Source organism: Oryctolagus cuniculus, chromosome 14 (assembly GCF_964237555.1).
Source record: "Oryctolagus cuniculus chromosome 14, mOryCun1.1, whole genome shotgun sequence".
NCBI classification, from domain to species: Eukaryota; Metazoa; Chordata; class Mammalia; order Lagomorpha; family Leporidae; genus Oryctolagus; species Oryctolagus cuniculus.
Window position 1 is genome coordinate 62,761,267 of NC_091445.1, and position 21,849 is coordinate 62,783,115.

The following is a 21,849-nucleotide window of genomic DNA, read 5'->3' on the forward strand; positions in this document are numbered from 1 at the left end:
TAATCCAGCTCTCTGCTATAGCCTGGGAAAGCAGCAGAGGACAGCCCAAGTGTTTGGGCCCCTGTACCCACATGGGAGACCCAGAAGAAGCTCCTGGCTTCTGATCGCCCACCTCTGGAAGTTGGGGCCATTTGGGGAGTGAACCAGCGGATGCAAGACCTTTCTGTCTCTTCCTCTCTCTCTCTGTAACACTACCTCTCAAATAAATAAATAAAATCTTAAAAAAAAAAAAAACCCTAAAATATTTTGGAGAACTTAGAAAACATAGAGGGGCTGGTGTAGTGGCACAGTGGGTTAGGCCACAGCCTGCAATGGTGGCATGCCATATGCTCATATGAGCACTGGCTTGAGTTGTATCTCTTCTACTTCCATTTCATTGTCCTGCTAATGTGCCTGAGAAAGCAGGAGAGGATGACCCAAGTGTTTGGACCTCTGCTACCCATATGGGAGACCTGGATGGTGTTCCAGGCTCCTGGCTACAGCCTAGCCCAGCTCTGCATGTTGTGGCCATATGGGGAGTGAACTAACAGACAGAAGATCCCTCTGTTTCTCTCTAACCATAACTCTTCCTCTTAAATAAGTAAGTAACTCTTAAAGGAAAACAAAAAAAGAAAATACAAAAAGGTACCAGAAAAAAAAAAAAAAAAAGACTAGAAAACAGAGATGGTGGCCAGCGCTGTGGCGTAGTTGGTCAGGTTGCTGTCTGCAGTGCTGGCATCCCTTATTGGCACCGGTTCGTGACCTGGCTGCTTCACTTCTGATCCAACTCCCTGCTATGGCCCACAAAAGCAGCAGAAGATGGGCCGGTGCCGCGGCTCACTAGGCTAATCCTCCGCCTAGCGGCGCCGGCACACCGGGTTCTAGTCCCGGTCGGGGCGCCGGATTCTGTCCCGGTTGCCCCTCTTCCAGGCCAGCCCTCTGCTGTGGCCAGGGAGTGCAGTGGAGGATGGCCCAGGTGCTTGGGCCCTGCACCCCATGGGAGACCAGGAAAAGCACCTGGCTCCTGGCTCCTGCCATCGGATCAGCGCGGTGCGCCGGCCGCAGTGCGCCGGCCGCGGCGGCCATTGGAGGGTGAACCAACGGCAAAGGAAGACCTTTCTCTCTGTCTCTCTCTCTCACTGTCCACTCTGCCTGTCAAAAATAAAAAAACAAACAAATAAACAAAAAAAAAGCAGCAGAAGATGGCCCAAGTCCTTGGGCCCTTGCACCAATATGAGAGACCTAGAAGCTCTAGGCTCCTGGCTTCGGATCGGCCCAACTCTGGCCATTGCAAACATTTGGGGAGTGAACCAGCAGATGGAAGACCTCTCTCTCTACCTTAGCCTCTCTGTAGCTCTTTCAAATATATATATATAATATAATATATTTTAATAAATATTTATTTATTTAAATATTTATTTACATATTTAAAAGAGCTACAGAGAGAGAGGGAAAGAGAGTGAGAGATCTTTCATCCAGTGCTAGGCCAATTGGAAGCCAGGAGCCTGGAATCACTGAAAAAACTGCTATCAAACTGTCATCTGCAGAATTTATCATTCAAGGACTTGGAGACAGGCAACAGGAATTCTAAAAACTTTAAGCTCTAATCCAGTTTGAAGTCCCCTGGAGTTTGTCTGCCTTTGAGAGATAGATAGAAAAGGGAAGGGTTCATTTTCTCTGAATGTTATTGGGTTCAAAAAATAATCTAAATCAAAGCAAAAATATCCTACAAAGGGATCATGTACAATATGGTGTTTATAAACAAAGAGGGGGGCATGCATCCTATATGTGCAGTGGTTTAGACCTAGATGCTCCACGCTAATGAGCCTGGGAAACCAGCGGAAGATGGCCTAAGAACTTGGGTCCCTGAACTCACATGGGAGACCCAGATGAAGCTCCTGGCTCCTGGCTTTGTTCTGGCATAGCCCCGGCCACTGGGCCATTTGGGGAGTGAACCAGAAGATAGACGATCTTTGTCTCTCCACTTTTCAAATAAATAAATACATCTTAAAAAAAGATATGATTATATGGCTTTTTTTTTTTTTATTACATACAAGAAAGCAGCCTTGAAAGTCAAAAATGGTCTGTCAAGAAGTTTGAATGTTCATTTAAAAAAAAAAGTAATCCAGGGATGGCATTTGGTCCACTGGTGAGAATGTCATGTAAGACACCCAAATTCCCATCGGGTTGCTTCGCTTTGATAACAGCTTCTATTCCTGAAATCTTCTGGCAAATGCAGGCTTTAGGGGGCAGCATAGCTCAGTTAATTGGGTTCCTGCCACCCATGTGGGAAAATTAGATTGAGTTTCCATCTCCTGGTTTTGGCCCAAGGCCACTGTAGCCCATGCCATTTCAGGCACCTGGAGAGTGAGCCAGAGGATTTGAGCTCTTTGTCTCCACTGGTGTCAACTAACTAAATAAGATCAAATAATGTTATATTGTAGAAAATTCTTTTTTTTTTTTTTTTGACAGGCAGAGTTAGACAGTGAGAGAGAGAGACAGAGAGAAAGGTCATCTTTTTTCCGTTGGTTCACTCCCTAAGTGGCCACCACGACTGGTATGTTGTGGCCGGTGTGCTGCGCCGATCAGAAGCCAGGAGCCAGGTGCCTCTTTCTGGTCTGCCCAAAGACCTGGGCCATCCTCCACTGCACTCTCAGGTCACAGCAGAGAGCCGGACCGGAAGAGGAGCAACCGGGATAGGACCGGCGCCCCAACTGGGACTAGAACGCAGGATGCTGGCGCTGCAGGCGGAGGATTAGCCTAGTGAGCCGTGGCACCGTCCTGTAGAAAATTCTTATGTTTCTCCATATTTTTCGGAATACAAAGTACTTACTTAATATTCTACTTTACAGATGGACCTATGTTGCTTTCTTTGTTTTAGAACTGAGGAAAACATCCTAGATCAGCAAAGGCCTCATAAAAGGTAAGCTACTTAACAATTATAGTCAGCATATTTGGTTAAGAAAGAGGTTCAAGCAATTAATATTTTAATGTAACTTTTTTCTATTTCAGAGAAAACTATGCCCTCCATGTGATAAAGAATGATGGAATCAATGAGATTATCTAGGCACAAAATCATCAGCCATTTTTCTTTTTCTCTTCACAAGGCCTGTATACAGCTACCAACAATATAATCACTTACTGTCAGCACAATATGCAAACATGGAAATTTACTCAAAAGAAAGTTTCATACTAAACTATTCATTAATAAATTCTGCTATTCTTTGGAGGTCTTTCTGGAAGGTAGAATTAAACTGCTAAGATAAATAGCAATAAATTCACTGATGATTTTTATTGTTCCTTATCTTTGAAAAAAACCATCAGAACAAAATAAAATACGTCAGCATCTAAAGTTACTGCTTACCTAAAGGAAAGAAACGAGGAGTGCCAGCATAAATCTTCCCAAGGAGGACAATCTTGAGGCTAAGTGCATGCATTCTGTCTGGGGAGCTCAACGTTACGCTATCATTCAGTTCTGTAAGAAAGAGGCGTACAAATTACTTGTAATACATGGGCTATTTAATTTTTCTTTGATGTTCAAAATACTTTAGAACTGGTATTCTAACCCACATAGTTAATATATTCTGTTTCTGCTAGTGTCTGATACACTCTCATCTTATCATGCTACTGCTTATGAGATTTTGAGGAAGACGTTTCCGTATCCTTTACCAGGCAGCACAAATCATAAAAATGACACATCCTCTTCACTGAGCATCCTCCCAAATATTCATGTACAATCACCCCTAGCATACACAGATGCCCTACATTTACTCTCTGCTTAGACAAAGATGATTTTCATCAGTTTTACATCTATTCCCTACTAGCAGTTTGTGTTCCTGTATTGAGTTACTAAGTAATGAATGCTAATATGTGTATCACCAAACACTCACCTTTCTCTACTATATCCTGCCAAAGCGTCTGCACCAATATAGGGTCTGAATAACCAGCACAATGAATTATTGCAAGTTTACACTCTGCAAGTTTAAACGGGTCGGCAAATTCTCCATAAAGCTGTGGGAGAAAATTCCGAAATTAAACATTCAACAAGAGGTCAACATTCAGAGATTAATAATGGAGTACTCCGTGAAAATTATAGATAACCAGGGGCATAAATTTGGCCTAGCAGTTCAGACACTGGTTGGGACACTTGTATCCATACTGGAGTGCCTAGTTTCATGTGCTGGCTCTACTCCTGATTCCACTTTCTTGCTGAAGTGCATCATGGGAGGGAGCAGGTGATGGATCCCGTAGTTGGGTTTCTGCTACCCGTTTAGGAGATGTAAACTGAATTCCCAGCTCTTGGCTTTGGCTTGGCCCAGGTCCAGCCCCAGTCCAGATGTAGCATGCATTTGGGAAATGAACCTGCAGATGAGCAGGCACTCTCTCAACAAAATATTTTTTTCAAAAAGGAAATTAAAGATAACCAAATATTTAAAGTTCCTAGAATATGACAGGAAGATATAATAACTTAATGTAGTAAGCCATAACTCCAGATGAAGGATGGTGGATGGGGGTGGGCGCTGTGGGGCAGCTAGTAAAGCTGCTGCTCTGGACACCCACATCTTGTATGGGAGTGCCTGGTCTGACTCCAGGATATCGGGGCTTCCCTTCCAGCTTCCCGCAAATGTGCCTGGGAGGCAGTCAATGACCAATCATGTATTTGGGCCCATCACCCACACAATAGACCTGGCCAGGGTTCCTGGCTCCTGGATTAGGCCTGGCCCAGCCCTCATTGTTGCATCTGGAGAGTGAACAAGTGAATGGAAGACCTGTGTCACTCTGCCTTTAAACAAATATCAAATCTTAAAAAAAAAAAAAAAAAAAAAAAGTGAATGTGTGATAAATACATTCAGATAGATTTTGACTATGTGTCATTTTTTTTTTCTTGGTTGGAGGGGAGATGTTACAATGACATTTCTTTTAGAGTTAGTGGTGTCTAAACTAGGGGTTGAAGAATCAGGAATACTGACATATTTCAAGGTGTTTCCAGGTACTTGGAAATGAAGGGGAAAGAACCACTCAGAGTGGTACAGGCAGAGGTTTGGAGAGTTAAGTAAAGGCAAGCTGCTCTTATTAAGGCGAGAGGCAAGCTGATTTTCCACAGCTTTCAAGTGAGGCTGAAAGGTACTTCAAATCTACTGGACTGGAAGAAGCAGCTTAGCCTTTGCTGGAGTGAGATGCAACACTGGTGATCTGTTAGCCCAGCAACAAGCTGCCAAGCATGACTTATCTTATTTTATAGTACTAGGTTAATCTTTCCCATGAAATGCAAAGCACACTGCAAAATAACCAAGGTATCTCTAGAAATTAAGATATCATTGGGCCCAGTGCTGTGGCATAGCAGGTAAAGCTACCACCTGCAGTGCCAGCATCCCATATGAGTGCCGGTTTGAGTCCCGGCTGCTGCACTTCTGATCCAGCTCTCTGCTAAGGCCTGGGAAAGCAGTAGAAGATGGACCAAGTCCTTGGGCCCCTGCACCTGCATGGGAGACCAGGAAGAAGCTCCTGGTTTCAGATCGGCACAGCTCTGGCTGATGCGGACAACTGGGGAGTGAACCAGCAGATGGAAGACCTCTCTCTCTGCCTCTCCTTCTCTCTCTGTGTAATTATGACTTTCAAATAAATAAATAATCTTTTTTTAAAAAAAGACATCATTAAAAGAATTCCACTTGCTTTTTCATTACCTTAGTTATGTCCATTAGCTCAGAATCCAACTGAGAAACTGCATCCTGCACAGAAGAATGATGGGAATATTGCCTTTGTAGAGTCTCTTGTATCTGAAGTTGGATCCTAGCAACCTAGTTTGGGCAGAAAATAGGATAAAGTAATTTCTTTGTGATAAATTAGCAGGTACTTGAAGGAATGACCCCTAACACCTGATTAAAGGTTTGCTAAAATAATATACACACAACTAAGTTCTCTTCAATGGAATGTGAGTGAAAGAAAACTAAGTAAATTCAGAGCTGTGGTTTTTAAGAGTGAATGCGCTGGGGCTGGTGCTGTGGTGCAGCAGGTTAAAGCCCTGGCCTGAAGTGCCAGCATCTCACATGGGCATCGGTTCTAGTCCCTGCTGCTCCTCTTCCAATCCAGCTCTCTGCCATGGCCTGGGAAAGCAGTACAAGATGGCCTTGTACTTGGGCCCCTGCACCCACGTGGGAGACTGGGAAGAAGCTCCTGGATCCTGGCTTTGGATCGGCACAGCTCCAGCTGTTGTGGCCATCTGGGGAGTGACCCAGCAGATGGAAGACATCATTCTTTGTCTCTACCTCTCTCTGAAACTGTCTTTCAAATAAATAAAATAAATCTTAAAGAAAAAAAAAAAAAAAAAAAGAGTGAATATGTTCCTCACATGTGCTTTTTTCCCCTCCTTCTTGGAAAAAATATAGCAAAGGTTCTAGGGAACCAGAATATGGCATTTGTGTCACTAAACTAATCATATAGAGGAAAGATACCTGCTAATCAGGAACACCCACTGTACATTTGTGTAAATGAGCAATAAGCTTCTGTATTTAAGCCATTATACTATTTTTGAGTCTCTTAGTTTAAGTTCAGCCTATTCTACTTCATAATCTACTTAACAGCTTCCAGAATGCAGGAGCCATCTGCTGATGGAAAATATGGGAAAAATATTTAGAAATGCTGGAAAATATTTTCTAAATTATAACAAAATCTTCAGTACTAATGATTTAAGTGCTAATCCTTAAAATCTCTTTAAGACATATCTAAAGGTGAAAAGAAATAAAAATATTAGAAGGAAATTAATAATAATGACTCCTACAGACCTATTTTTATTAGGGAAAGAAATAAGAGTAGAATAAGTATGTGGCCGCTGCTCTCTGGGGACAGAGCTTACGCGTCTTTAGCACTTGCCTCCATTTTCTCCTCTAATTCATGAAGGAATTCACCATCCGCAGCTATAGACGAGATAGCAGTGGAGCTTTTGGCACTGAGAATGGCTCGAGCGATGTATTCCAGCCGCTGCTGAAGTGAAATTTCTGTGCTAGGAGAGAAAAGCCCTTATTTTTACATGTTTTCTTAAGCACTGAAGAAACAAATGTCAAGTAGGATACATTATTTTAACCCAAATGAACTGAAACTTGAAAAATTGTCATTTATTTTCAAATAAATCTAAACACCTTGCATTTCTAATAAGAGTGATCTGCAATTTTAAACAAAGTAATTTTTTGTTTATATGTAAAAAGTAACTTCCTATCTTAAAACTTGAGGTAAGTATAGTAAAACCAAGATCCTTCTAAGAAAAAGTTAAGGAAAATTTTTATTACCCTACATACTCATTTCTGTACCTTAATATGGCCTCTATTACATTTCATCTTCCACACAGCATCTAGAGTAACCACTTAAAAACAAAAATCAAATTATGTCATTGCTCTAAAAAACCTACTTATTTAATTAAGAGGCAGACAGAGAGGGCTCTCGCTGGCTAGTTTACTCCTCAAATGCCTACAATGGCCAGGACTGGGCCAACTTGAAGCCAGGGGCTAGGAACTCAGTCTGAATCATCCACATGGGTGGCAGGGACCAACTGACTAGTTGATGCATTACTGCTGCCTGTAGGCTCCACATTAGCAGGAAGCTGGCAGCAGGAGATGCACATCAGGGATCAAATCCAAGTACTCTGGTATGGGACGCAGATGTCTTAACCACTAGGCCAAACACCTGCCCCACACACTTTCTTAAAACTCTCTAATTGCCTCCAGCATCCCACAACCTTGTTTCTTGCACTCGCTCTTTCACTATCTCCAACCTCATTGGCTTTCTCTTTCGTGCACAAAACACTACAAACCTGCATATTGTAGTACCATAGCACCCTCTATTCTTACTGTGCTTAAGTCATTTTTTCTCTGTTTCTATACATAGTTGCTTACTTATTCTAGTCTCAATTTAAGTGACAGTTTTTCTCAGGTCTTTTCTCGCAACTCCTAACCAAAGCAACTCCCAACTCCCTGGATACTTTCTACTACATTATCTCTTTTTTACTGTCTAGCACCTTAAGTCATCTATTCACTTATGTAATCCTGCATATTTTAAACATCAGTGGTGCTCACAATACATCTGCTGGCTGACTCAGATTATGGTCTGAGCCCCTGGCTTCAGCCTGGCTCTGCCCTGGCTGTTGCAGGCTTTTGAGGAGCAAACTAGCAGATGGAAAAATCTCTCTATGGCTTTTAAATAAAAATTAAAATAAAAAAAAGATTCAGAAGGTAGTCTGAATAAAGAGGGTCTTATTAATATACTTTTGGTACCTCCAACACATTATTTTTTTAAATTAATTAATTAAATTTTTTTAAAATTTTACAGGTAGAGTTATAGACGGTGAGAGAGAGAGACAGAGAGAAAAGTCTTCCTTCCATTGGTTCACTCCCCAAATGGCCACTAGAGCTGGCGTTGCGCCAATCCAAAGCCAGGAGCCAGGTGCTTCCTCTTGGTTTCCTATGTGGGTGCAGGGGCCCAAGCACTCAGGCCATCCTCCACTGCCTTCCCAGGCCACAGCAGAGAGCTGGACTGTAAGTGGAGCAAACGGGACTAGAACCCGGTGCCTATATGGGATGCTGGCGCTGCAGGCGGAGGATTAACCAAGTGAGCCATGGCGCTTGGCCCCTGACACATTATTAAAAGCAAAAGTTTGTTAAGAACTGGAAACATTAGGTAAATCTCAGTAAAAACAAAAAATTCTACCAATGTATATATAACATGCATGAGGTTTTATTTGAGAAATCCAGATGTAACCATATAGGATCCAGTATTCAAACGTTCGTCCCAAAGAGAATATTATAGCATACCTATGCATGTCAGCCAACTTGGACAGGACACGGGCAGCACTACTAAAACTTCTGTTTTTCTCATAATACCTCCAGAGTAAATCCATGTAACAGACTTTGTTTTGATCAACTTTGGCCATTCGAGCTAGATGTGGCTCCAGAAATGGAGAAGCGATCTGGAAATTGCAGAGTTGCTCAGACAAATGTTCTGACCATTTTCTCATTTGTAAGTAGACAATATAGTATTTTAAGACAACTATAATTGTGCTTTGTTTCATGAAAACAAAATTAGAATTCAACATTAACAGATTAAAAAAAGAAGCAATTTTTTCTCACACATGTTTCTGTTTCACTACAAGTTAAAAGGAAGAGTTTAACAGTTTCTTTAGATTGATAAAAATTTACCTTATTATAAATCTTCTAATAAACTTTGATGACACAACTATTTTTGTGCAAAGGCATCCTTGAAATTAGCAAATGCTATGTATTCATTTTATAGACTGAGGATCACTGACACAACAGTAAAATGTCATGTATGAAGTCTCCTAATACTCAATTCAGTGATTTGTACCCCAAAATAGAAATTATCCTAACCAGCCTCCAAATAATAAGAAAATTGGAGCAACAGTCAACTCTGCCCCTGAGGAAGGATACTGCATTACTTAGTTTTCTTTTAATATCTAAAGGTAGGCACAGGGCAAGAAACTGAATTTCCTGTAACTGTAAAAATGTGCTTAGATTATTGTATTATGTGATTTAAAAACATAAATAGTACTGTAATAAAAATATTTCTTACCTGTAGCAGCTTATCTGCAAGATCAGCTTGTATTAGCCAGTTATAAAGGGCAATACTAAAGAGCTCATCCTTCGATCGCTGAGCCAGTTTAAGCATTTGTTCAAACTAAAATAAAGAAAACAGCAAAAATTAGCATAGTTAAAGCTCTGTTTCTAGGCACCCCAACACTTTAACCCTACAAACCTCTGGAGAAAAATCAAGCATCTTTAAATGGTAACTTCTAACACAGTGCACTGTCAGAAAGAAAAACATGCCGTGTCCCTTACATGATGTCCAGCTTCTTCATTACTCAGCATATTGGGATCAGACGACAGAACTGGGGGGCCTGGCTTTTTGGGTACACTGGGAGACTGAGGAGCAGCCTTACTTTGATTTACCAGTTCTTGAAGTGTGTCCGTAATGCATTTGTAACTGTTTAATCTGAAAAAGGATAGAGAAAGGTTAATTACATTATTAAACTAGAAACCAGTTGATTTACCTTGTCAAATTTAAATATAAAAATAACTTGAAGTCTATTTTGGAGAATATACGTAGTATATTTGGTATAAAAAAAAATACAGGGGCCAGCACTGTGGTGAAGTGGGTAAGGCCACGAGCTGCAGTGCTGGCATCCCATATGGATGCCGGTTCTAGTCCCCCAGCTGCTCCACTTCCAATCCAGCTCTCCTGCACCCATGTAGGAGACCTGGAAGAAGCTCCTGGCACCTGGTTTCAGATCGGCACAGCTCCAGCCATTGTGGCCATCTGGGGAGTAAACCAGTGGATGAAAGACATCTCTCTCTGCCTCTCTGTAACTCTGCCTTTCAAATAAATAAATAAATCTTAAACAACAACAACAACAACAACAAAACCCACAAATCAAGGCTGGCAAGGGTGCAGTGGGTTAAGCAGCTGCTTGGAATGCTAGCATCTCAACGGCATCCCATATTGGGCGAGAGTTTGACTCCTAGATATTCTGCTTCTGATCCCGCTCCTTGATAATACACCTGAGAATGCAGCAGATGGGGGACCAAGAACTTGGGCCCTTGCCTCTGATGTGCAAGACCTAGATGGGGATCCTGTATCCTAGCTTTGGCCTAGCCTAGCCCGAGTCATTGAGTCCATCTGGAGAATGAATTCACAGAAAGAAGATCAGTCTCTACATTTCCCTCTCTCTGTTGCTCTGCTTTTTGAATAAATGAATAAATAAATAAAAATAATAATATAAATCATGTACTTTTTTCAGTAACTCTGAGAAATGTTTGGTTAAACATAAAGGTAAAATCATGAAAATGAATATATTAGCACAATATATTTTCTTTCTTGACATACACATTTTTCTTTTAACAGTATCTCCATTATTTATTTTTTAAAGGGTTATTTATTTATTTGAAAGTCAGAGTTACACAGAGGAGAGGCACAGAGAGAGAGAGAGAGAGAGAGAGAGAGAGAGAGAGAGAGAAAGAGGTCTGCCATCTGCTGGTTCACTCCCCAATTGGGTGCAATGGCTGGAGCTGTACTGATCTGAAGCCACAAGCCAGGAGCTTCATCCGGGTCTCCCACGAGGGTGCAGGGGCCTAAGGACTTGGGCCATCTTTCATTGCTTTCCCAGGCCATAGCAGAGAGCTGGATGAGAAGTGGAGCAGCCGGCTCTTGAACGGGTGTTCATATGGGATGCTGACGCTTCAGGCCAGGGCATTAACCCACTGAGCCACAGCGCTGGCCCTAACAGTATCTACGTTATTTGTGAACAGTTGAAAAGTATCCTTTAAAGTAAAATACTAATATTTACTCTGAACTAGAAGTGAGAAAACAAAATGGCAGTTTTGTTTTCTAAAAAGTGATCTTACTAAAAGATAACATCAATAAAGTCTTTAAAAACTAGAGGCACTTTTAAATTTAATTATTTTATTTATTTTTAAAATTTTTAAGTTATTTATTTATTTGAGAGGTAGAATTACAGACAGTGAGAGGCTGCAATGGGAGGAGCTTAGCCGATCTGAAGCCAAGAGCCAGGAGCTTCTTCTAGGTCTCCCACATGGGTACAGGAGCCCAAGTGCTTGGGCTGTCTTCTACTGCTTTCCAAGGCCACAGCAGAGCTGGACTGGAAGATGAGCAGCCGGGACTAGAACCAGCGCCCACATGGGATGCCAGCACTGCACCCACTGCACCACGGTACCGGCCCCCAGAGGCATTTTTAAAAATATTTATATGCTCTGAAGAGTTTTCATCAGACTACAATTTTATCCCTAGGCTAAGAACTATAATCTGAATTCAGATAAAACAAAAAGCTATTTTTAAATGAAAGCATAGCCGGCGCCGCGGCTCACTAGGCTAATCCTCCGCCTAGCGGCGCCGGCACACCGGGTTCTAGTCCCGGTCGGGGCGCCGGATTCTGTCCCGGTTGCCCCTCTTCCAGGCCAGCCCTCTGCTGTGGCCAGGGAGTGCAGTGGAGGATGGCCCAGGTGCTTGGGCCCTGCATCCCATGGGAGACCAGGAAAAGCACCTGGCTCCTGGCTCCTGCCATCGGATCAGCGCAGTGCGCCGGCCGCAGCGCGCAGGCCGCGGCAGCCATTGGAGGGTGAACCAACGGCAAAGGAAGACCTTTCTCTTTTCTCTCTGTCTCTCTCTCTCACTGTCCACTCTGCCTATCAAAAAAAAAAAAAAAAAAAAAAAAAAAGAAAGCATAATTCCGTTTTGGAAGAGTTATATGGAAATATTAATTCTCTAAGACTAAAAATCAAAACTTTACACAAACAAAAGTCTGTATCCATAAAGCTGTCAATTTATTAAGGTTTCAGGACTCACCTTTCTTGGAAAGCCTGAAGTCCTACTATGTCTTCTTCTGGTTCTCCATGTTTATAGAAATGAAGTCCAAGACCCTGAGGATCTTTTTTCTCTGCAGCAGTTAGAGAAAGTTCCACTACACCCTCATAAAAACGCACTAATGATAAAGAAAAGGTACAACTTACAGCACATTGCCAAACTGGATAAACTTTTTCTTAGCTGGCACATAAAAATAACAGTCAATTATGTCTCTACTGTACATCACTCTAGAAATGACAGCATAAAAGATTTCCCTCTTAAACAATTATTTTGTTTATTCAAAAGGCAGCGTTACAGAGATAGGGAGAGATAGAGAATCTTCCATCTGCTGGTTCACTCCTCAAATGTGTGCAATGGTTGGGGTTAGGTCCATGTAAAGTTTTTTTTCATTTATTTATTTATTTATTTATTTGACAGGCAGAGTGGACAGTGAGAGAGAGACAGACAGAAAGGTCTTCCTTTGCCATTGGTTCACCCTCCAATGGCTGCTGCGGCCTGCACACCACGCTGATCCGATGGCAGGAGCCAGGTACTTATCCTGGTCTCCCATGGGGTGCAGGGCCCAAGTTCTTGGGCCATCCTCCACTGCACTCCTTGGCCACAGCAGAGAGCTGGCCTGGAAGAGGGGCAACCGGGACAGAATCCGGCGCCCCGACCAGGACTAGAACCCGGTGTGCCGGCGCCGCAAGGCAGAGGATTAGCCTAGTGAGCCGAGGCGCCGGCCAGGTCCATGTAAAGTTAGAAACCAGGAACTCCATCTGGTCTCCCAAGTGGATGGCAGGGACCCAAGCACTCAGGCTATCTTCCAATGCTTTTCCTAGTCCTGTCAAAGTTGCCTGCTAAGGTACATCGTGGGAAGTTGCAGGTGACTGCTCAAGTTTGGGTGCTGCCACCTGCATAGAAGACACAAATCTAATTCCTGGTTCCTGGTTTCAACCTGGCCCAGCCCTGCCATTATGGGTACTTGGGGAATGAACCAGTGGATGGGAGCTCTGTCTGTCTCCTCTCTAAGATTAGGTCTGGTTCGAATCTAGGTTGATCCACATCTGATCCAGTTCCTTGTTAATGTGCTTGGGAAAGAAGCAAAAGATAGCCCCAGTACTGGTATGACCCCCGATGGAGACACAGATGGAGTTGCTGGCTCCTGGCTTCAGCCTCACTCAGCCCCAGTTGGTGTAGCCATTTGGGGAGTGAACCAGAGCACCGAAGATCTCTATCCTTCTGTCTCTCCCTCTCTGTAACGACCTTTTAAACAAAGAAATCTCTTAAAAATAAAAAAAAGAATAAAAAATTGTTAAGCACTTTAATCAATCAAGGCAACACTCTAACAGATACAACTGGCTGCTTTACCTGCTATGCCATGGTGCCGGCCCATAAAGTGAACTCTTACATCGTATCACTTGGGTCACTACTGTGGAACGCTTAACCATTACCTTTCTTCATTCATATACTGTCATTTATCCTCTAAGTAAAAGACGTGACAAATTTTTTGTTTCTCACCTTGTCGATACTGAGCACAAACACTGGAAAGGTCCACTTGATTGCTGATTTTTTGGTATTCTTTTAATGATTCCCTTAACATCCTTTCCTTTTCTGTCTTATTCTGAACTTGTCGGGAACGCTGGAGAAGCTCATTTGCCTAGAAGAGATGATAAAAAGTTGAAAGATATCAAATTAAGCAGATAGATGATGCTGTCAATATAAATCTTAGAGTATGTCTACATTTATATGTTTATTTCCATTAAAAATAAAAACTCTACAAAACTTACTTCTTCTTAACTTTAGGCAGAAAAATTTCTGACCAAAAAATCCTAGCTATTCTTAATTCCTCTCACAAATACGTTAAGCAAGATAGCTTTTGTCTGGCAATTCTCTTGCCTAGTCAATACATTATTGGTCAGCAGGCAGTCCGTGTGATACTGATTTATTTTTTTTCCACCTGTAGGAAAGGATCAATAAAAATTGCCCCATTAACTCTATTTCAATACAGAGTTACTAAAAGTTTTACTGATTTTCCTTAATTTCTAAGGAGAGAAACTGGTTCTTTAATTATCAATTTTCCTTAATTTCACAGTGATTTTCCTTAATTTGTAAACTTTATCTTTTTAAGTATGTCTGAGAAATATTATAAAAAGATTCTTGATGAAAAGCTTAGAGTTTACATGAATTTTAAGAAACTAAGTATTCTGGGGCTGGCGCTGTGGTGCAGTGGGTTAACACCCTGGCCTGAAGCGCCAGCATCCCATATGAACTGCCGGTTCAAAACCTGGCTGCTCCACTTCCCATCCAGCTCTCTGCTATGGCCTGGGAGAGCAGTACAAGATGGCCCCAGTGATTGGGCCCCTGCACCCGCGTGGGAGACCTAGAAGAAGCTCCTGGCTCTTGGCTTCAGATCGGCGCTGCTCCGGTCATTGCAGCCAACTGGGGAGTGAACCAGCGGATGGAAGACCTCTCTCTCTCTCTCTCTGCCTCTCTCCTCTCTCTGTGTAACTCTGACTTTCAAATAAATAAATAAACCTAAAAAAAAAAAAAAAACAAACTAAGTATTCCATTCCAACTCTTCTTACACTTCTAAGGCCAGGGGTAATGAAGATGTCTACGCAAGGTCATATATTAAGTAAAACAAGACAGTTCCCAAGAACACTTCCCAGAGGAAATATTGAAACAGGTAACAAAACCTCATACCTTAGAACACACAGCATCATCAGTGCTATACAGAAGGGGGCAGATATCCTGCAAGTGCAAACTAATGCCATCAACAGCAGCGTTGTCTCTGATGTAGCAGTTGATCAGAGAAGCAATTAATGCCCCAGTGAGTTCTTTGTCCCTGATAACCAGATCTTTAAAGGTAGTGATTTTCAGCTGCTCTTGAAATTCCTAGGAGTATTAGGAGAAAATCCTTTAATTTATAGATATATTTACTTCCACACAAAATGATGAATTATTAAAATAACATAGGATAGACATTATAATTAAAAAGATATACATTATAGAAACAAATGTTTGCAAGCTTTATAAAAATCAGAGTTAAAAAATCACCCAGAGTAGGTCTACTCCAAACCTCTTACTTTACAAACGAGCAGAGTAAAGCCCAAGTAGAGCCAAAATTAAAGCCACACCTCCTAACCTTTAGTCGTACCTAGGAAATAAGAATCATTGGGTTACATTAAAAAACCTTGGGTTTGTATCATATTGTCCCTTAGTAATGTTTGAATTTTATTATTCAACATTGGTTTTTATCTGCCTTTGAACAAATCTGCTTATTAAAAGTGGAGCTTTAAATGCTGTTACATTAGGGGCCAATGCTGTGGCACAATGGGTAAAGCCACTGCCTGCTAGTGCTGGCATCCCATATGGGCATCAGTTCGAGTTTCAGTTGCTCCACTTCCAATCCAGCTCTCTGCTATGGCCTAGGAAGCAGGAGAAGATGGCCCAAGTCCTTGGGCTCCTGCACCCACATGGGAGACCCAGAAAAGCTCCTGGCTCCTGATCTATTCAGTTCTGGCCATTACGGCCATTTGGGGAGTGAAGCACTGGAGGAAAGACCTTTCCCTCTGTCTGCCTTTGCTTCTCTGTAACTCTGCCTTTCAAATAAATAAATAAGTCTTTAAAAAAGTTGTTAAATTTTAAAACTAAAACCATAAATTTATAGAAATAAAAAGATGCGGCCGGCGCCGCAGCTCACTAGGCTAATCCTCCGCCTTGCGGCGCCGGCACATCGGGTTCTAGTCCCGGTCGGGGCACCGGATTCTGTCCCGGTTGCCCCTCTTCCAGGCCAGCTCTCTGCTGTGGCCAGGGAGTGCAGTGGAGGATTGCCCAAATGCTTGGGCCCTGCACCCCATGGGAGACCAGGAGAAGCACCTGGCTTCAGATTAGCGCGGTGCACCAGCCGCAGCACGCCGGCCACGGCAGCCATTGGAGGGTGAACCAACAGCAAAATAAATAAATAAATAAATAAATAAAAATATTTAAGTGGTATTATTACCTGAGTTCATTATAAAATTTTCTTTATCCTGTATGACTGTTTGATTGCCCAGAAGTGCTTAATTCTTGACTCTTCACCACTTTTTTTTTTTTTTTTTTTTTTTTTTTTTTGACAGGCAGAGTGGACAGTGAGAGAGAGAGACAGAGAGAAAGGTCTTCCTTTGCCGTTGGTTCACCCTCCAATGGCCGCCGCGGCTGGCGCACTGCGGCCGGTGCACCGCACTGATCCTATCGCAGGAGCCAGGTACTTCTCCTGGTCTCCCATGGGGTGCAGGGCCCAAGCACCTGGGCCATCCTCCACTGCACTCCCTGGCCACAGCAGGGAGCTGGCCTGGAAGAGGGGCAACCGGGACAGAATCCGGCGCCCCGACCGGGACTAGAACCCGGTGTGCCAGCGCCGCAAGGCGGAGGATTAGCCTAGTGAGCCATGGTGCCGGCCATTAGCTTGAATTTTAAAAAAGGAAAACAAAGTGTATGTTTAAAAGAAAAAACTGTCAACAAAAAACCCAAAACCACTCCTCAGGCACTGCTGGAAACCAGAGGACTTTTAACTTTAAAAAGTGGTGGGCTGGCGCCGCGGCTCAATAGGCTAATCTTCCACCTGTGGCGCTGGCACCCGGGGTTCTAGTTCCGGTTGGGGTGCCGGATTCTGTCCCAGTTGCCCCTCTTCCAGTCCAGCTCTCTGCTGTGGCCCGGGAGGGCAGTGGAGGATGGCCCAAGTGTTTGGGCCCTGTACCCCCATGGGAGACCAGGAGGAAGCACCTGGCTCCTGGCTTCAGATTGGCGCAGCGTGACGGCTGTAGTGGCCATTGGGGGGTGAACCAATGGAAGGAAGACCTTTCTCTGTCTCCCTATCTCACTGTCTAACTCTGCCTGTCAAAAAAAAAAAAAAAAAAAAAAAAAAAAAGTGGTGAAGAGTCAAGAATTAAGCACTTCTGGGCAATCAAACAGTCATACAGGATAAAGAAAATTTTATAATGAACTCAGGTAATAATACCACTTAAATATTTTTATTTATTTATTTATTATTTTTTATTTTTTTATTATTATTATTTTTTATTTTTTTGATACGGAGAGTTAGACAGTGAGAGAGACAGAAAAAGGTCTTCCTTTTCCCCTTGGTTCACCCCCCAGATGGCCGCTACAGCTGGTTTGCTACGCCAATCCGAAGCCAGGAGCAAGGTGCTTTCTCCTGCTCTCCCATGCGGGTGCAGGGCCCAAGCCCTTAGGTCATCCTCCACTGCCTTCCTGGGCCACAGCAGAGAGCTGGACTAGAAGAGGAGCAACCGGGAGAGAACCAGTGCCCCAGCTGGGACTAGAACCCAGGGTGCTGGCGCAGCAGGCAGAGGATTAGCCTAGTGAGCCACGGCGCCGGCACCACTTAATTCTAAATATTGTTAGTCTTATTATAAATTAGGACAACTGAACAGTTTGTATCTCCTAATAGTTGAAAGAAAAAAGCCTTACTGTGAAGTATACTATTCTTTCTGAAATAAATGGATCTGAACCCAACTAAGCCTACATAGACTTAACATCCATTTGATAGAAGACATATGAGGTAGGGCTGGTGTTGAGGTGAAGTGGGTTAAGCCACTGCCTGCAGCATCCCATATGGAAGATCTTTCTGTTTCTCCTCTCTCTGTAACTCTAACTCTCAAATACGTAAATAAGCAAGAGGATTTTATTGAGGCCAGTAAAAGAAATATAAACTGGTCATTTCCTATGAGAAACATCTTTTTTTCTTTTCTATTTAGATTTAATTTATTTATTTGAGACGGCAGTTACAGACAGAGAGGTCTTCCATCCACTGATTCACTTCCCAAATGGCTGAAATGCCTGGAGCTGGTCAGATTCAAGCCAGGAGCCAGGAGCTTCTTCTTAGTCTCCATAGCGGCCACTTGGGGGGTGAACCAACAGAAGGAAGATCTTTGTCTCTCTCACTGTCTAACTCTATCTGCCAAATAAATTTTAAAAATATATTTTAAATAAATAAATAAAGTTAAGAGTTCTCTCACATACCACTAAGAAGTTCTCATATACTGCAGAAGCTTGCGGAGTTGACCATATGATTCTCTCAAGTTATCATACTTTAGTGCATCTTGCTATGATATACTGAATCTACTGTAACCAAAATAATCCCTCCCAAGTCCAAGTGTAAGATGAAAAAGCATGCCAAAGAAAACAACATTGCTTGTAGCATTAACAGATCTTAAAACAAAGAAAAAAATCCTACCTTCTGAAGTTCTCCCACAATGAGAGTAAACTGATGTTCACAAAGAAGTTTCCATAAAGCCAGAGCCTGGTAGGATTTTCGAACCAACTGCTGGATTGCCTGAAGTGAAACCTTTTCACTCAGTTGAGCCTCTAAAGATAAAACACAATTAAAGAAATTTTATAAAAGTAACACAGTTTTTTTAAAAAAGATTTCACTTATTTATTTGAAAGGTGGTGGGGGCGGGGGGTAGTCTTCTATCCGTTGGTTCACTCCCTAGATGGCCGCACTGTCTGGAGCTGAACCAATCCAAAGCCAGAAGCCAGGAGCTTCTTCTGGGTCTCCCACAAGGACTTGGGCCATCTTCTACTGCATTCCCAGATCACAGCAGAGAGCTGGATTGGAAGTGGGGTAGCTGAGTCTCAAACTGGCACCCTTACGGGATGCTGGCACTGCAGGCAGTGACATTACCCACTGCACCACAGTTTTAAAAAGCAAAAAAGAAAAGACTGGTGTTGTGGTGCAGGTTAAGCTGCCACCTATGACACTAGTATCCCATACTGGAGCACCAGATGGTCTCAGCTGCTCTGCTTCCAATGCAGCTCCCTACTAATGCACCTTGGAGGTAGGTGAGGATAGCTTAATACCTTGGGCCCTTGTCACTAATGTGGGGAGACCTGGATGGAGCGCCTGGCTCCTGACTTCAGCTGTTGCGGCCATTTGGGGAGCTATTCAATGAATGTAAGACCTCTCTCTGTCATTCTGCCTTTCAAATAAATCTTAAAAATGAAGAAAGGACATGAGTTGTTTGCTTTGCTTCAAATAAATACTATCTTACAGCTTAAATTCCTTTTGTTCTCCTTATCCCTGTTAAAAGCAACAGTAATCATCAGTTGTTATATTCATGTTTTTAACCTCTTGTTACACTTAAATGTGTTTGAGTGTTTGTCTATGTATATACAAATATAAAGATATTACTGTGCTTTTAACAACTGCACTGTGCTTTATCCACTGAGTTAAATGTCCCAGTCTATACATACCAATAAATATAAATTTTAAATTTTCATGGCTGAGTGTTCTATCATGTAAATATACCACAGTTTGGCCCATTTCCCTCCTGAAGGTCATTTAGATTGTTTCCAGTGTTTTGTTACCAAAAAATAATTCAATAAGTATCCTTAAAAAAGGTCTCCTCGAACAGTCAAGTTTCTCTAGGAATGAGTTTTTCTTTTTTTTTAAGATTTATTTATCTTATTTAAAAGACACAGCTACAGAGACAAAGAGAGACACAGAGAGAGATATTGTTCATCCACTGGTTCACTTCCCAAATGGCTGCAATGGCTGCACTAGATTGAACCCAGAAGCCAGAAGCTTCATCTGGGTCTCCCACATGGGTGCAGGGACTACTTGGGCAATCTTCCGTTGCCTTTCCAGGCACATTTGTAGGGAGCTGGATTGGAAGTAGAACATCTGGGACTGGAAACTGGTACCCATAAGGAATGCTGGCACCACAGGTGGTGGCTTAACCTATTATGCCACAATGTTGGGCCTGGAATGAGTTTTTCAAGTCCTGGATTAACATGCATTGACAGGTCATATCAATTTAGTTTGTCATGATAGCTTTCCCACTACTTCTTCAATAAGAAGAACAGGAAAAAAAAATATCGGAGTATAAAACAGGGAGAGTTATTTCAGGAATTTTGTTTCAGTTATGTAAGTTTTTACACATCTAAGTCTTAATGTTAAATGTATTTCCCACTGAGGGAAAAATAATTTAAATCTCCTCAAGGACGTATACCTAGACATGACGCTGCTGGCCTTAGGAGGGTGCATGCATTTCCACCTTTCATCAGATATGAACCACCAAAGAGGCTGTTTCAATGTAAATGCACCCATTTGTGTAAATCCTTACCAATGCCTTGAAATGACTCACTGAAGGCCTTACACCAAACTGTGTAAACCTTCACCAATGCCAAGGCCTTACTCAAGCATCACTAGCAGTTCTCAAAAAAGGACTTTCAAAATGGCAAATAGAAAACTATGGCCAGTAGGAGGGAAGAAAGTAGCATGGACCAAAAATTAAGGAGTAGGTCATAATTAAGAAAGCTCTATTAGCAAAAATATTGGATGTAACAAATGAATGAAAAAGAACATTAAACAACTGAGTGACACAAAAATGAATGCAAGTATTATTATAATTCATATTTTGAATAATTGATGGTTATAGGGACTTTCAGTGTCCTTGCTCTTTCTTTGTTACTATTTAAAATAGATAGTAAATACAGACAAATACTTGATTCATATTCATACTTCTGAAAAAAGGTGAGTCATTAATCATTAGGAAAATGCAAATCAGAATTACAATGAGATACCACCACTCAAGCCCATCAGAATGATTATTTAACAAACCTCAGAAAATGCTGGTAAATGTGTGAGAAACTAGAAGGTACTGCTACAGGGAATGCAAAATTGTGCAGCTACTATGGAAAACAGCATGGCAGTTTCTCAAACATTTAATAGAATTAACATGATATTCAGCAATTCCACTGTTGAGTATATAAACAGAACTAAAAGCAGAAACTTGGATTTTTGTACATTTATGTTTACAGCATTATTCACAATAGCCAAAAGGTAGCAGTAATGCAGTGTCCATCAAGAGAGGAATTTAATAAAGTGTGGCATCTACATACATGTAAATACGTATTACTCAGCCTTAAAAAAGGAAATTGTGACACATGATTTACCACAGATAATCCCTGAAGACAGACTGATAACTGAACCTAAACAATCACAAAAGAACAAATACTGGGGGACCAGCGCTGTGCCGTAGCGGGTAAAGCCACCTCCTGCAGTGACAGCATCCCATATGGGTGCCGGTTCAAATCCTGGCTGCTCCATTTCTGATCCAGCTCTCTGTTATGGCCTGGGAAAGCAGTACAAGATGGCCCAAGTCCTCAGGCCCCTGCACCCACGTGGGAGATCCAGAAGAAGCTTCTGGCTTCGGATCAGCACAGATTCAGCCATTGAGGCCAACTGGGGAGTCAAATCAGTGGATGGAAGACCTCTCTCTCTGCCTCTCCTTCCCTCTCTGTGTAACTCTGACTTTCAAATAAATAATCTTCAAAAAAAAAAAAAAAAAAAAAAAAAAAAAAGAACAAATATTGGGGTCAGTGCTATGGCATACTAGGTTAATCCTCCACCTGCAGAGCTGGCATCCCATATGGACGTCAGTTCGAGTCCCAGCTGCTCTACTTCTGATACAGCTCCCTGATAACGTACCTCAGAAAGCAAAG

General features: G+C 42.2%; 1 protein-coding gene across 2 annotated transcripts in view; it reads right to left on the reverse strand.

Moving 5' to 3' along the window:
• NUP155 (nucleoporin 155) overlaps positions 1 to 21,849 on the reverse strand; it is a 72,005-nt gene that overhangs the window by 7,973 nt on the left and 42,183 nt on the right. The window contains exons 22-32 of one of the 2 annotated variants that reach the window (XR_011382009.1): positions 18,578 to 18,708; positions 15,046 to 15,237; positions 13,861 to 13,999; positions 12,343 to 12,478; positions 9,822 to 9,975; positions 9,556 to 9,660; positions 8,781 to 8,935; positions 6,850 to 6,974; positions 5,664 to 5,777; positions 3,870 to 3,990; positions 3,344 to 3,454 (exon numbers count right to left, since the gene is read on the reverse strand). Coding sequence is in view for 1 of the 2 variants with exons in the window: in XM_002713980.5 (XP_002714026.1) it covers positions 3,344 to 3,454; positions 3,870 to 3,990; positions 5,664 to 5,777; positions 6,850 to 6,979; positions 8,781 to 8,935; positions 9,556 to 9,660; positions 9,822 to 9,975; positions 12,343 to 12,478; positions 13,861 to 13,999; positions 15,046 to 15,237; positions 18,578 to 18,708 (1,488 nt within the window). In the remaining variant the exon portion in view is untranslated. Of the gene's footprint in view, positions 1 to 3,343; positions 3,455 to 3,869; positions 3,991 to 5,663; positions 5,778 to 6,849; positions 6,980 to 8,780; positions 8,936 to 9,555; positions 9,661 to 9,821; positions 9,976 to 12,342; positions 12,479 to 13,860; positions 14,000 to 15,045; positions 15,238 to 18,577; positions 18,709 to 21,849 lie in introns of both variants that reach the window. The other variant, XM_002713980.5, reaches the window with a different exon arrangement.